Source organism: Sorex fumeus, unplaced genomic scaffold, assembly GCF_029834395.1.
Source record: "Sorex fumeus unplaced genomic scaffold, SorFum_2.1 ptg000008l, whole genome shotgun sequence".
Lineage (NCBI taxonomy): Eukaryota > Metazoa > Chordata > Mammalia > Eulipotyphla > Soricidae > Sorex > Sorex fumeus.
The window spans coordinates 9485076-9502069 of record NW_026606065.1 but is presented as its reverse complement, the minus strand read 5'-3'; the positions used below and the strand labels follow the sequence as shown (position 1 = coordinate 9502069).

General features: G+C 44.0%; 1 protein-coding gene across 1 annotated transcript in view; it reads right to left on the bottom strand.

The window, feature by feature from the left end:
* The window catches only part of TMEM30A (transmembrane protein 30A), a 38933-nt gene extending 33051 nt beyond the window's left edge, over positions 1-5882 (bottom strand). The window contains exon 1 of the mRNA XM_056109747.1: positions 5584-5882. Within this exon, the coding sequence (XP_055965722.1) occupies positions 5584-5820 (237 nt within the window). The 5' untranslated portion in view covers positions 5821-5882. The remainder of the gene's footprint in view (positions 1-5583) is intronic.
* Between the last annotated feature and the right edge of the window lie 11112 nt (positions 5883-16994).

Here is a 16994-nt window from a genome sequence, read left to right as displayed (position 1 = left end):
ATGTCGAAAGTGGACTATGGACTGAACATGTTTGCCACTCAATGCCTCTTTTGCAGACCACAACACCCAAAAGGAGAGAGAGAGAACACAGGGGATTGCCCTGCCACAGAGGCAGGTGGGGATGGGGGGATGGAGGTGGGGGGATATTATCCATGGTGGTGGAAAATGGGCACTGGTGGAGGGATGGGTATCTGATCATTGTATAATTGAAACCAAAGCACAAAAATTTGTAAATCTACAACTGTACCTCATGGTGTTTCACTAATAAAAAAAATTTTTTAAAAAATTAATGATCAAACGTGAAAAGCATACAATGGCAATCTGCAGACGTGCCATTAGTTTAAAAATAAAACACAACCAGAGGCAAAACAGAATAATAGATTAGTTTGAGTTATTATATTTCTCGGAGTTGTTTTGCTACCACTGCAATTGTTCCCCAAAATCAAACAAGCATTTCTTCTTAGTAATTCTAAAAATACATCCTATTCCCAAGAAACAGACTGGATTTAATGTGGTGGGAAAGGAAGAATTTGAAGGACATGCAGTTTTTACACTATAGAAGGACTGGAAAACTTCCATCTTTGAATGTAAATCTGCCTTAAAGGAAATCAATGTAAGACCTAAACAGGTCACTCAACAAAATGCTGAGTAATGAGGTAAATCATTTTAAGCATTAAACAGATTAAGTTTTTTTTTTTATGTAAAGCATTTAAAGTATCCTTTTGAACTGATTATTTACACAAAAGAATTTATCCAAAGTCCATTCTAGAAAGAAGCGCTAAAAAGTTTCAAAAGCAATGTTTTTCACATCGCTTGAACTTTTAATCTGTGAAAAAGAAATGAAGGAAATGTTACCTGAACTAAGGTGGTAAATCTAGCTAAGGTAGTTCATGTACACTAAATTTGAATAAAGAAGGTAGACATGGCAATTATCAAGGATCATTACACCTACATCCTTAAAGATTACTGAGGGTTAGAATCTAAATGTTAAATAGCTGATTTTTTATTTTTTAAATAGGTGCTTACTTTGGCAGCACATTTCTTTAAAACTCTAAGAGCAGGAAATTCTTTTCTGAAAAGGGTTAGAAAGTAAATATTTTAGGCTGTGCAGATCAAGAGGCAAGGTCAGGAAAACACGCAGATTCTTATCCAACAGGAAAGAAAACAAATTTGCACAACTTATTATTATGAAATTCAAAATATAATACAGTAATGGTGATTATATACTATTTTCTGCCTCAGAAAAATGGCAATACTAATTTAAAAACTGATGTTCTGTTTCCATTTGGAAAGGTTCTGGGAAGTCCCCAAGGGTGGCACTCAGGAGGCCTGGGGGACCTCTCCCAGTGATTCTCCTCTATGGGTGGGTGTTTCACTGAGGCTTTGAGCATTTGGTGCTGTTCAGGCCTTAAGGTGATATCCAGTGCTGCGTGGGGATAACGTGGGCCACCTGGGAGATGCATAGGGGCCATTAGCGCTGCACCCAGAAACTTTGAGGAGAAAATGTGGTGTTGAGGATCAAACCAGGGTTGACCTCAAGCAAGGCATGTGCCATAATCCCAGTGGATTTCCAGGTCCTGCAATTCTTTTTTTTTGTTTTTTGTTCTTTGGGTTACACCCGGCAGTGCTCAGGGGTTACTCCTCTGTGCACTCAGGGAGTACTCCTGGTAGTGCTCAGAGTTCCATATGGTATGCTGGGTCATACCAGGGTCAGCCACATACCAGGGTCAGCCACATGAAAGGTAAGTGCCCTTATCTGCTGTACATGTTGCATAACTGAGGTTCAAAAAGTTAGTGTTGCCTATCTAAAATCAATAGCAAATATTCCTCTGTGAAATCATTCTTAGGTCTGAGGCCTTACAAAAATAGTCTTATGGACCATATTCATTTCATCATGCTTTATATAAATACTAAAGTTCTTGGGAAGCAAATTAAAGCACTAAGGCTACAAACCTCTAAATTTTCAAGAGTCACACCAAGCAAAGCAGTTAATTTGAATACTGAAAACCTTTAAACTTAAAAGAAAATACTTTAGCATTAATTCTGTAAAGCAACTTGCTTTTACTTAACTTCCATAGAGCTATAAAGCATAAATAAGAATACTAACCACAGGAGTTTCAATCCTGTTAAAAGTTCTAGAATCTAAAAACCAAGATATCCAGAAAAGAATAAAGACATTATCAGAAACCAGGGGAAACAATAGGATTAAATCATTGAGGATGGTCAAGGAATCAACAACAAGATTTAGAAAAGGAGATTCGGGATTTCTACAGCAATCCTTGGGGTGAGGAGCAGCAGATACCAACCCACTAACCCCTAATGACGAAGTACCCGGAAAGCTTGGCAATATTATATGTGAAGTACATGTTTAGTTTTAAAATGTACTCTTAACATTATTCTAAATGTGTTTATTCAGTTTTAACGATCAAGTTAAAACTATGTAATTTCACACTAACAAATGCCTTTGCAGAGTTATCTATACTCAAGGTATCATCATCCTTACTAGAGTTCCAGACTAGAAAAACACTATTACCTTCTGTGGCAAAAAGATGTTTGGATTCTGATATTGTAAAAAATGAAGGAAATAGTCGTTTCATGCTTAGTGTAAATGCTCTTATTGCTAAACGATATATTAAGTAATTTTTTTTTAAGAATGATAAAATTAGGGGCCGGAGATATAGTACAGCAATTAGGGCATCTGCCTTGCATGCAGCTGGTCTGGGTTCGATCCCCAGCATACTGTAAGGTCCCCCGAGCACCACCAGGAGTAATTCCTGAGCTCAGAGTCAGGAGTAACCCCTGAGCATTGCCCGGTGTGACTCAAAAACCAATAAATAAATAAATATTGATAAAATTAGTAAATACAATTGTCTAATGCTTGTATTAATATGGGGAATCTGAAAATCAACAAAATATACATAATCTTTAGTGGGGAGGAAAAATAATTGCATTAATACATTAAAAAAAAAATTCAGACTGGAGAGAGAGCTCAATGGGCTAAGCATACACAAAGCATGCATTGCGTGTGGAATGCCCAGATTTGATTTCTGGCACTGCCCAGTCCCCCCTAAAGGACATAAGGAACAAATCCCAAGAACAGACCTGGGAGTAGACCCAAACAAACCCCAAACATCACTGGGTGTGGCCCCCAAACAAAATTAGTAAGAAATAAAATGCGAATATTTCTTTAGAAAAAATATACACTTTGATATATTGTAGCACTAGCACTGTCCTCCCAAGCGGCCACCAGTAATGTCTCCATTGTCAGACTTCTTGTTACTGTTTTTGGCATATCGAATACGTCACAGGTAGCTTGCCAGGCTTTGCCATGTGGGCACGATACTCTCAGAAGCTTGCCGGGATCTCAGAAAGGAATCAAACCTGGCTTGGCCCGAGTTGGCCACGTGCAAACGCCCTACCTACTGTGCTATCGCTCTAGCCACATGTGTGTGTGTGTATATATATATATATTGTGTATATATGTATATTATAGCTGATAAGCAATGAGAATAATCAGATAATTAATACAGAACATCTAAACAAAAAGTATTTGCATTCTAATATCACCAGCCTATTGTCTCCCAACAAAGGGACCCTGAGAGCTGGTGACAAGTCAAGATGCTCCCCCAAGTTTCTCTTATGTCTCGTGGTAAACTGTCAAGTATTCGCAAAATTTGCTCTCCGTTAAGTAGCTACTAAACTGAACGACATAAAAAATCTAGAGCAAATGTAGAGCATTCATTTTTATTGAAGGCAGTCTAAGAGCAAAACAAGAATCAAAGTTTTGGGCTACCCTCGACTCTGTCCTCCAACGATTACCTTAAAATGAAAGTGCAGGACACACTTCGGTGTTCTCACCAGGTGACTGAGCAACACAAGACCAACCTCTTCCAGTAAACGTTATCAGTACCAACAAAGGAAGAGAAAGGGGAACAAAGAAGGCTGTCAATGATTCTAGGGCTGTCTCCCAAGCAACAGCCAAAATTGTTCATGTCTGTATCCTGCGACTCTACCCCATGACTCTGGCCATGACAGTTCTCCTGAAGGAACATCTACATATCACTTCCGTGTTTCCCACGCCTATCTGATTTTTTTTTCAGCTGCTGGGTTGTTTCTTTTTTTTTTTTTTTTTTCCCAAAAAGCACCACTGCAGGTAAAAAAAATCCCTCCTATGGAAACATTCTACAACCATTCTTCAGCGCATCATCCTCTGCTTGAAGCACTCTTCCCATCCCTGTGTGAAACCGCCAGCAAGAGACAAAACTGCAAACTCCAGCACTCCAGCGACAAAGACATACACATAGACAGAGGGCAGAGGACAAAACTGCTAACTCAAAAGACAGACAGACAGACACACACACACACACACGCACACAGAGAACAGGGAACAAAAGTGCAAACTCCAGCCACACACACAACTGCAAACTGTCCGTGTTCTCACCAGGTGACTGAGCAACACAAGACCAACCTCTTCCAGTAAACAGAGACACAGACAGACAGACAGACAGACAGACAGACACACACACACACACATACACAGAAGACAGGAAAGAAACTGCAAACTTCAGCCACATACACACACGCAGAGGACAAAACTGCAAACTCCAGAGACAGATGCACAGAGACTGACAGACAGACAGACAGACACACACACACACACACAGAGGACAGGGAACAAAATAGCTAACTTCGGCAGTGTGCACACACATATGCAGAGGGCTGGGGAAAAAACTGCAAACTCCAGAGACAAAGAGAGACACACAGACAGATAGACAAACACATACACATAAACACACTCACACATACACACAGAGGACAGGGAGCAAAACTGCTAACTCCACACACATGACAGGGAACAAAAGTACCAACTCCAGCGACGCAAACACACACGCAAAGGACTACACTGCCAACTACACAACCACACACACACACAACAGAGAACAAAAGTGCCAACTCCAGCGACACACACACACGCAAAGGACAGAGGACCAAACTGCCAACTCCACACACACACACACACACACACACACAGAGGACAGGGAACAAAAGTGCCAACTCCTGCGACGCACACACACATAAAGGATAGAGGACCACACTGCCAGTTACCTACACAACCACACACACACAACAGAGAACAAAAGTACCAACTCCAGCAACACACACACGCAAAGGACAGAGGACCAAACTGCCACCTCCACACACACACACACACACACACACAGAGAGGACAGGGAACAAAAGTGCCAACTCCAGCGACGCACACACACACGCACACACGCAAAGGACAGAGGACCGCACTGCCGACTCCACAACCACACACACACACAGACACACAGAGAGCCCGGCGAGGGGGCCGGGGGCTGGCGGAGGGCAGGTGCGGCGCGGGGCGCGGGGCGCGGGGCGCGGGGCGCGGGGCGCGGGGCGCGGGGCGCGGGGCGCGGGGCGCGGGGCGCGGGGCGCGGGGCGGGGCGGGCCCTTCTGTCACCCGGCGGCGGCGGCGGCGGCGGCCGAGGAGGGCGTGGGCCTGGGCCGGGGCCGGGGCCGGGGCCGCCGCCGCCGCCAGGGCTCGGCCCGCGCGCTCACCTCGATCTCGCGGATGTTGTTGGAGGTGACGAAGATGCCGATGCCGATGGGGATGAAGATGAGGCCGATGACGAAGAAGGTCGGCAGCACCGTGCCCGCCGTCAGGATGGGCTGCCAGGCCGGCAGCCGCTGCTGCTTGAAGGCCGTGTTGTCGGGCCGGCGGCTCTTGGCGGGGCCCCCGGGCGCGCAGGGGGGCCCGCCGTCCACCTCCTCCTTGGAGCTGTAGTTCATCGCCATCGAGCCCCGGGGCGCGGCGCGGCGACGCGCGGCGACGCCACCCGAGGAACCCGCCGGCCCAGCCCGACCCCAGACGCGCAGGCGCCGCCGAGAAAGCGGAAGGGGCGGGGCCCGGACCGGAAGCGGGGGCGGAGCGGCGGAGCGGCGGTGCGGCGGCCCGGAGCCTCGCGAGGGACGAGGGGAGGGAGCGGGAGAGGGAGGGGCCGGGGAGGCGGGGAGGGGAGGGGCGGGGCCGGAAGCAAAGGCGGGAGAGGAAAAGGGACGCACCCGGCTCCGGAGCCCTGTGACGACAGCGTGAGGGCTTCAGCCCCCCCCGGCCCCCGCCCCCCCCCCCCCCCCGCCCAGCGCGCGAAGCTCCCTCTGCGCGTGCGCGGCTGAGGCGCCGGCGCCGCTCGCTGCAATGTCTGTGTACGCGACGCTTCCGCTTCCGCTTCCGGCTGTTGGGCGGCGTTTGGCGACGGCACCTGGGGCGCAGGTGCGGCAGCGCTGAGCGGCCACCCTCGCGGCTCTCCGGTTGCTGCGGACGAGCCTCCTGGGAAACCGGGACGGGTGGTGGTTTTGCCCCGGAAAGCCCTCCTAAGAGGGGGGTGGGAGCGTTTGTGAAAGAGCACGCTGAGGACCTTTGACCTTGCTGGGATGCTCAGTATTTGGCTCCCAGGCCCGCTAAGCCGTGATGTCAAGACAGGATAGGCACCTGGTGTAAAGCCCGGCTTTAAAAAAAATAATAATTAGTCATTTTCTTTGTGACCTAGAAGGACTTTTTCCGCATCTACTATTTGCACTTTTCTGAATTTCGAGCTAAACCGTGATGTCAAGACACTATAGGTACCTGATATAAAGCCCGGCTTTAAAAAATAATTAGTCATTTTCATTGTGACCTAGAAGGACTTTTTCCCCATCTACTATTTGCACTTTTCTGAATTTCGAGCTAAACCGTGATGTCAAGACAGTATAGGTACCTGGTATAAAGCCCGGCTTGAAAAAAATAATAATAATAATTTGTCATTTTCACTGTGCCCTAGAAGGATTTTTTCCCCCCATCTACTCTTTCCACTTTTCTGAATTTTTTTTGTTTGCAGTGTTTGTGAAACTTTTTCAATTATAAGCCATCCACCTTCTGTTGGTGGCTTCGAAATCTAGACCAGGGAATCAGTCAGCGTCTGAAAAACAAAACTCCAGACCTCATTTTACAAGCATTGTCTGCATTTAGGGCCTGGGAAGGTAAACCAAGTCCGGGAAAGAAGATGCGAGAGTCGCGTTTACAAATAAATAGTGTCCAAATTAGCATGAGTCTGGATCTGTGGGCTAATTAAATCTGACATAGATAGCCGACTTGCTTGGTTTAACTCCTACAGGATATCCATTATTGCTCAAATCTTAGCACGGGTCTGTATTTTGTTTTAATCTGTGTGTTTGCTTCAATTACAGTGTCGAAAAGAGAACTACCCAAAGGAAAACTATCACTGTTAGTGGAGAAAGCATCGAATACTTCAACGTTTTGTTACTTTCTAAAAATGTGCAGGGAAAAAAAGTATAAGCCTAGGCGACTTTTTAAACATTCCTGTTTCTCCTATTTCATCACACCCACTAAATGTGACAGTCCTTAAGCTATTTAATACCATTTCAGTATTTCCCAAAGTTGGTGTTAAAGCTAACCTCTTTAGAGGTGGTGGTAAGCCAAGAAGTCTGGAGCCCTCTTATAAGTAGTCCACGATTTGGCCCACTTTTTGTTCAGTGGGGGATAGAGCAATAGCGCAGCTCGGGCATTTGCCTTGTGTGCAGCTGGCCCAACCGAGCCAGGTTCGATTCCTCCACCCCTCTCGGAGAGCCCGACAAGCTACCGAGAGTATCTCGCCCACCCGGCAGAGCCTGGCAAGCTCCCCGTGATGTATTCGATATGTCAAACACAGTAACAAGTCTCACAATGGAGACGTCACTGGGCCCGCTCGAGCAAATTTATGAATAACGGGAGGACCGTGACCGTTTGTTCAGTGGATAGGGCACTTGCAAGCGGTCCGGTCAATCCTGGATTGATCCCTGGTATCCCATGTAGTCCCACGAGCCCACTAGGAGTAGTTCCTGACTACAGAACCAGGGATAAGCCCTTTGCATCACCAGATGTGGCCCAAAAACAACAGCAACACAAAGTCAATTATCTTGCCTTCAGTTTTTATGTTGTTCTAATCATCTTATTACCATGATGTATACATCTGCTTTTGCTTTTGTTTATTCATTGAAAAGACTGTCTTTCCTAGAAATTTCATTTTCCAAGAAAATTACTTTAAGATTCACAGGCATAGATTCTTGTATAAAACATATTTTAAGGTGAGGGCCAAATGGATGAAATGATTCTCGCGATCTGTTGATGAAGTATGTCCTTCTAACTCCTTTTTCTCTATGCAATCTGCCATTACAACATACTTTTTACCCTAATTGATATCATTTTGCACGTTACCTCAAGGGACCAAAAAATTCATTGGTCACATGTTGCTTTATAGTATTTCTTACTAGACCGTCTTTCAGTTACCCTTATGAAATAGAAATTTTCAAGATGTACTACCTTTCTGAGGCAACAGAAGAGAGTAGTTGTTCTCACGATGGATTACAAATACAGCATCTGCGTATTTATTTAGCTTGGTTTGGTTTTCTCTCATATAACACCTATTATCTCTCATATTCTTAGCCCTGGTAACATTAGTTCTGTATTTTGTTCTTGTCACTGTATATTTGCTCCAACTTCAGCATCAAAAGGAAAATCCAGATGATGTTCCAACATGTCTTCCAGAAGCCCAGTACCAAAATCTATATACAGGAACCACAGACATTGCTGGCAGAGAGCAGAAGAAGGTACATAAGCAAAGAGAAGCCAACCTGGGGCAACTGGCCAGAGAGCTGCGTGTTCATTCAGGAAAGAGCCATAGATGGTGGTGGTTGGCCTGAACTCCCCCTGGAAGTGTGGCCCTCTTCTAAAAAACAGTAGATGGAGTGTTGGAGAGATATAGCTGGTAAAGCATGTGCCTTGTGCCTTGCACAGGACCTGGGTTTGATCCCTAGTGCCAAATATGATTCTCTGAGCACTACCAGGAGTGACTTCTGAGTGCAGAACCAGGAGCACAAACAAAGTAAATAAAATTTTAAAGACCTGTAGAGGTGGGCACAGAGCGATAGTACAGTGGGTAGGGCATTTGCATTGCATGCGGCCGACCCAAGGTTCAATCCCTGGCATCCCATTTGGTCCCCTGACTACCACCAGGAGTAATTTCTGAGTGCAGAGCCAGGAGCGACCCCTGAGCATTGCCAGGTGTGACCCAAAAAACAAACAAAACACCAACAGAGGGCTTGGAGAGATGGCTCATTGTTTGAACACAAGCAGGAGGCCCAGGATTAATCCCAGGCACCATGTGGTCCCTTGGACACAGAGCCAAGTGAAACCCTTAAGCACCATTAGATATGACCCTCCCCCCCCCCAAACAACCCAAATGTGGGTCTATGTGTGTGTTAGAGCAAATAAGTAATAGTAGTCAATGATCCTTGTCTAGATTGGTATGGCTTATTTCCCATATTTCTTTACCCTACCCCATTCCTTTGACTCCATTGGATACCTTTGCTATACATCCGTTTCAGCACATACGTCCCTTCAGTGAAATTCTTGTGGAGGGTTCTGTTTTTTGTTTCACTATTAGAAAAGCTCATTGTTGTTTGGGAGCCTCACACAGCAGTGCTCAGGGGTTATTTCTGGCTTTTACTCAGGAGGGCCCCCTTGTGGTGCTCAGGGAATTTGAATCAGGGTGGTGGCCAACACAGCTGCATACAAGGCAAGTGCCTGCTTCCTGTACTGTTTCTCCAGCCCACAGCCAATTTATTTAATGAGAATTAGACAAAGAACTCACCTTTGATTTCTGATATAGACCCACGACTGTATTAGTGGCTGCTTTAATGTTATGGCTTCTTAACATATTCAAACCATTTTTTTACGTTTAACCTAACATAGGAAAGTTGAAGAGAGCCGAGAAATGTACCAGTTTTTCACCTATATGAATTTTAGAGAAAGTTCTGAGGAAGTGGTTTGAATTGTTTTCACTAACTAGTATTTTTGCAGGCAAAACGTTTTAGCCACAACCATGCTGAGACGACTCTCTACACGCATGAAGGTACCGGCAGAGGAACAAAGTCATGAAGGTCCTGGGGCTGAGATCTCCAAGCCTGCTCAAATCGGGGCTGAGCATCCTCCACCCAGATCCTCCAAATTCCAGTAGGCAGGGGTCACACCCACCAACTGGCCCCCTGGCACCGTGTAATCCCATCAACGGCCAAGACCCAGAGACTATAAAACCCAGCTCCTGGAAGTGCGCGGTCTCATTTGAGGCCTTGCGACATCTTATTATCTCATTCTTACTTTGTTTTTTTTGTTTTTTTCTTAAATTTTTTATTAGTGAAATACCATGAGGTACAGTTGTAGACTTACAAATTTTTGTGCTTGGGTTTCAGTTATACAATGATCAAATACCCATCCCTCCACCAGTACCCAATCTCCACTACCACCAGTCCCAGTATCCATCCCACCCCCCATCCTCCCACCCCCACCTACCTCTGTAGCAGGGCATTCCCTTTTGTTATCTCTCTCCTTTTGAGTGCTGTCTCATTCTTACTTTGGACAAACTGGCAGGCTACCGAATGTAACCTACCCACAAGGCAGAGTCTGGCAAACTCCCTGTGGCATATCCAATATGCCAAATACCAGTAACAATGATGGGTCTCATTCTCCTAAGCCTGAAAGAGCCTTGAATATGGCACTTTTTAAAAATCTCAGGGCTAGGACGAAGGAGACCTTACTGGGGCCTGCTCGAGGCAATCAACGAACAACAGGACGATTGTGATCGTGATCGTGAAGGCAGTTTATTTTAAAGAACTTTAGTGGTACGGAATAATATTTTTAAATAAAAGACTATTGGAAAAGTGATATTTATCTAATAAACTAAATTATATTTACTGTTAGTGACTTTCACTGATCTTGAATGCTTACATCTTTTAAAGTTGACTCTTCTGAATTTTGTACAATACATTGGTTTAACTGCCACAAGAAAATTTTAAGAAACCCTTTTTGTTCTTCACGGAGAAATTGATTAGTCAGAAGTATTTAGTGGTGTGACAAAGGTCAGCAAGTTCATGTTTAGTCACTGTTAGGAATCAGAAATACACGCTGAACAAGTTATTTTAATGGTTAGTCTCTACAGAGGTTAAAAAAAAACTATCAAAACTCCTTACTAGACCACCTCAGATCTTGTTTGGGCAAGGAAATAAGCTTTCTTTTTTCGTAATTCTACATTGTTGTAAATGAAAGTATGTAATTCTAGTGTGGGTTCTGGTTTTCATGGCTTCCACTGTAAAGAACCTCCCAGATGATACTGATTAGCTCATGGACAGATTGGGTGTGTATTGTGTATGGATGGTGGGGATTAGTCATGGTCACAGAATTTGGTTTCACTAGACTTTGTTGCACCTTAAAAGTTGTTGATCATCCATTTTACCGATCTCTTGAATCCTGTCAAAGACTATAGCCACTACAGCCTTTTCCTAAGAAAGGAAAGGACTCACAAGGAGAGGGAAACACTCTCAGTCTCAATGTATTTGGTTTATATTTTGATAGGGTTTGGATGCAGTGTGCTGAGAAAAGTGACAATTTAATCGAGGGTGAGTAAATGGGGTAAGAGAAATTTTAAGGAATGAATGCACTCAACACACTGACTATAATATTAAAAAATAGTTAATACTTGACTTTGCTACTCAAGTTTCCAAGACTGCTTTTATTCATTTCTAGATCTCTGAACTTAGCAAAATGTAGGATATAAAAAGTATTTATTAAATCTTTTTGAGATAAACTGATCAAACTTCAATGAAATAAACTGACCTTTCAGAAATAAACTGATATATTTTCAATGAGCTCACATTAGTGGGAGAAAAAACATGGTAACATGCACCATCATTAAGATCAGTACCAGGCAAGATGTGCTCACAAAGGATTAATTCAGAGAGGCCCATGCTTCCTATTATGGTATCAAAAAAGAGTCTACAAAGAAATGGATACTAAGACTAAGTCATAATTCTACAAGCAGGAGATAATAGAAATTTTTTAAAAAAAAGGGAATAAAGAGAAAATTGAACTTTATTCTATGCATATTAATGGTTTGCAAGATTATATGTTCTAGTTTATTTTCTTTTTTTTCCCAAGCAAAACCTTAGCAGGTTGCCATTTCTCTAGAACGAGAACTCTTATGATACCTTTCATGTATGAGAAATATTCAGTGTGCGAGCATCCATTTTTCCCCATGCCTACTTACACCAATGCCTGGACTCACTGTGAATCTAAAATAACTGAACACACCTTGTTAAGGTATCTATTGTGAGTTCAAAAAGTGTGGGCACGCAGGATGCATACGTTCAGTGGCTGGAGAACCACCTCCCCAGGCCGGTGGATGGTGACATGATGGTGGACAGAGGAATGGAGAGACAGTCTGGTTGTTGGTCAGGGACTTTAGTTCTCTTCCTCTTTTCCTCTCTTACTGCTTCATTTTCCTACAGCTTAGTATTTCTTCTTCCCCCGCCCCCCTTGGAGCTTCATTCTTCTACAGCCACTGAATGTATGCATCCTGCGTGCCCACATTTTTTGAACTCACAATAGATACCTTAACAAGGTGTGTTCAGTTATTTTAGATTCACAGTGAGTCCAGGCATTGGTGTAAGTAGGCATGGGAAAAATGGATGCTCGCACACTGAATATTTCTCATACATGAAAGGTATCATAAGAGTTGAAGAATGAAGAATGAAGTAGTACAGTTGTTTCTCCCCTGCCCCTCCATCCCCCCACCCCCCACCCCCCCACACACAGCATAGTTGCTTCTTCTTCCCCAGGGTAGTTTTTGCCTTCCCCGGTTACAGCATGGTTATATAGAAATCATGAAGGGTGCGGGTACACGTAGGTGAGGTGGAACAGTATCATAACAATAAACAGATATAAAGCCACTTCTTTAGGGGAAGTTCTAGGAGATTAACTCAGGGACAAAAATCTCCTCTGGGGGTTCAGCATTCGAGATTACTAGGAGATTCGAGATCACGAGGAGATTCGCTCAAGGGTGGGATCCAGTCTAGGGTGTATTGCTTTCTCCTTTCATCAACTAGTAATCCATTTAATCTTAGTAAATTACTTCTTACTAATATTTCTACTCATTTTGTTATGAACACAGTAAGAGATATATTAAACTTGAAGGTTGGCTCTTCCTGCGGACATCTCACTATATATCCCAGACCACAGTCCTCAGGCCTGATTAGTCTTTCCTAACCCCAGCAGGGTCTTTATTCAGTTACTTCTTTTTGGGTCATGACAGAGTTTGTTCCATGACCATGCTCTTAACAGTATTCTTAGCTTGTTCCTTTCAGTGCCAGGGTAGCGTACACCTTGCCCTGGGACCACCCTCGTCCCTTGTTGGGAGCTTCCTTTTGGGGGTGTTAGGAAGTAAGGGTAACTGAGGCGTAAGTCAGGTATATATGAGGGATACTCAGGAATAAATAGTATTCAGAGTCAAATAATTCTCATGTTACAAAAGCATAGCATCAACTGTCTTCCTTTGTCTATATAAAAAGAACATTGCTAAACCATGCAAAGGACATAAAAGAGAAAAGCAATATAGGATTATTAGTGCCTGATGTGATTGGGTGTGCCTCGGGAGCACTGTTGTGGGAGTAACTCAATAAACCTTAGCTCCATTTGGGAGGAGCAAGGACAACCCAATCTTATTCAACATCTGTGGTTTGATAAGATGAAAGCCCTTTGTCTTTGCAGGAGATTCCTTAGAATCTGATTATAGAGTTCTTTAGCCCATAGTATAGAATTCTTTAATCCAGCTTCAGAAACCTTCAATGGACATAAACATTTCTGCCAGGAAAGAAGCAGCAGCCAAACAACTTGTTGAAGGTCTGGCACAGAATACCCTTGCTGATGTCCTACACCTGAAGGAGTAAATCTCTGGGTTTGAGAATCAGTAATTTGGTAGCTCTCTGCCATATTGACTGCACATATGCTCTGCTCTAAAGGGGAGTGGGAAAAGGCCCCACCCTAGCGGGAATTCTGCTGCCCTTCTTGAACATTATACAGAATCACGTTCACTGGGAAGAATATTCAAGCCCAAATTGCTAAAAAATTTACAGTGAGAATGGGTACATAGCTTTGCATGCCAATGCCATTCAGTCTAAGATAGAATGAAACAAATGAACTGAAGAGAAAGGAAAAAAGGCTTTCCTCTTAAAGACACTTTTTAAAAAAGAAGAAATACTAGAAACATTGCCAAGGAAAATGAAAGGAGTATTGACAGTATACCCCCAAAGAGAAAAAAAAATCTGAGTAATCAAGGGCACTGGAATCCTACTATTAACTGTGGATTGGGGTGCTATCCTTGGATACACCTTCACACGGTAAGTTAAGGTTGCCCACTCAAATTATGAAAGGAAGCTTCATTTTTGACCTTTTTTGTAGACTCCATGCGAGGTTGTTGAATACAATTTTCAAGAGTAGGTTTTTGCTGACATTTAAAAATCAAGGACGGTGTAATTTATCCCATTGCTATCAAAGTTGTTGCAGTTTCTCGTCCCAAGTGTCTAGCTTGTGCTCATTAATGGTGATTCTAGCCCAGGCCTTATAAAGTGCAAACAAAGTTAAACAAACCTCATGGCATATATGAACCCCCTGGGAAGCCATAAGATAAACAGATCGTGGCTTTTGGCCAGGGCTCTTAATCATGTGTGCCAAAGGATTCCACTTTAAGAAGTGAGGTCACAGAACTGCCCCGTGGCCAACTCTCCTAATACCTGCAACTTTCCTCTGGAAAGCATCTTTGTGTTTAGATATTATTCAGACTGCATTTTGATATCTATGCCTTTATTTTATTGGGGGGGGGGTCGTGGCTGATGTCACACACAGCTGTTCTCAGAGATCACTCCTGGTGGGACTCAGGGAACTTAAACTATACTAGGGATAGATATAGGGTCAGTGTCACATGAAAGATAACACTTTAAGCTCTATACTATTTCTGGTTTCAGATACATATATCCTTTTTTGGGGGGGGGTCACACCCGGCGACGCACGGGGGGTTACTCCTGGCTCTACACTCAGGAATCACTCCTGGCAGTGCTTAGGGGACCATATGGGACGCTGGGAATCAAACCCAGGTCGGCCGCATGCAAGGCAGACGCCCTACCCGCTGTGCTATTGCTCCAGCCCCGAGATATGTATATCTTTAAAAAATAAAGAAAATACCTTTTCTTTGTCTCAAGGCAAAGATAAATTACATTAGCTATAGCTGTGGCACAGCATTCTGGCACAATTTTTATCAAACAGGAGTGAGAGTACAATCATACCCTGCTTAACTTTACTGGATCTCCTGCCCTGCTGCCTCTGGAGGGATTGCATTGTGGATAGCTGGCCAAGCCAAAAGAAAAAAAAAAAAGTAGCATTGCTAAGTCATCTGCCTTTAGCTTGACAGTTGGAAGCACTGGAATAATATTTTGAATGTTGATTGGCAAAGAATTTGGCCAGGATTGAAAGGAGAGAGGGTTCGCTGATGGAGGATAGGCCTCCCTCGCCAAGGTATTCAGAGCAGCCTTGCCAAGATGTCTTATTTTATAGCACGGGGATTATTTTGAATTGAAATCAACAAGGCTTCCAGGCTCATGAGAAACTTTTTTCTCCCCTGACTACCTAGAAGAATGGAAACTGTGATTATTACTCAGAAATTGGAATTTTACCAGAAATATCCTTTCTATAAGAGAATGCTAGCCATATGACAAAGTAAGCATCTCATTGCAGAGTACCTGGTGTTCATCATGTGAGTCACACTCTCCTTATCATCTGCCTCCCGCTTTTTCTTGAAGGCCAAGGCCTCTGTCTTGTGGCTTAGCTTAGGATCCTCTCATTTTGCCCCATTAGCTTAGAAACTATATCCATAAAGTTTCTCATAAAGGTAAAAAGGTAAAGGCCCTCCCGTTGATCGTCGATTTGCTCGAGCGGGCCCAGTAACGTCTCCATTGGAGACTTTGTTGTTACTGTGTCTGGCATATCGAATACTCTCGGTAGCTTGCCGGGCTCTCCGAGAGGGGCGGAGGAATCGAACTCGGGTCGGCCATGTTGGCTGCGTGTAAGGCGAACGCCCTACCCGCTGTGCTGTCGCTCCAGCCCTAAAGTTTCTCATATGCATGTAAATTTCTCTGTTCTTTTCATTTTATTTTATTGCAGCCCTGGGGATCAACCCAGAGCCTCACACATGCAGAGCAAGTGCTCTATCACATAGCTTTATCTTCAATCAGTAAGCTTTCTCTCCAGCCCTGTCCTACTAGTCTTTTATGAACTTATTACAGATTTTTCCCCTGTTAGCTCAAAAGTACTTGTCTTTAATCTTAATTGGATTGCTTGAACAACCTAAGAAGGACCCAGAAGATTGTAGGCTACTTTTCTGTCCACCCCTGGGTTATTCCCCTCTTACAAAAGAGTCAAACTATAGTGGTTATGATTGTGGTTCAAAGTTATGGGACAAGGGCGAGGAACTGACCCCAATACCCATGGTGCTCTGAGCACTGAGAACCACCGGGAGTAACACTAGTGGGTGCCAAAGCAACCCAGAATGTGACCCCAGTTGACTCCAACACACTGAGGAGTATGGTCCTGGTGGTCCCTAAGAACTAGAGTAGCCCCAGTAGAACGGAACAACACGGCATGTGACCTGTACAAAAACTAGCAACAACAAAAAAAAGAGTTAAAATTTTAAGAAGGAAATTGGGGCCAGAGAGATAATTCAATGGACCAGACAGAGCATATGCTTTTCATACAGCAGATCCTGGGTTCAATCTCTGGCACAGAATGATCCCCTGAGCACTGTCGGGAGCAGCCCCTTAAGCACCATGGGCAACTGTGGCTCAAAAATCAAAAGTAAATAAACATTTTTTTAAAAAGTACTTAAAATGTATTTTAGAAAAAGGCATTTCCTCTTTGGCATATCTGCTGTACCTCTTTCTGTTATCAACAATTAAAAGCATACCTTAGCAGCTAAAGAGAGTTTACCCCTGGTTGATCCTTGATACCGTGTGTGGTTCCCTGCACACAGCCAAGAGTGCTCCCTGAGCACAGAATT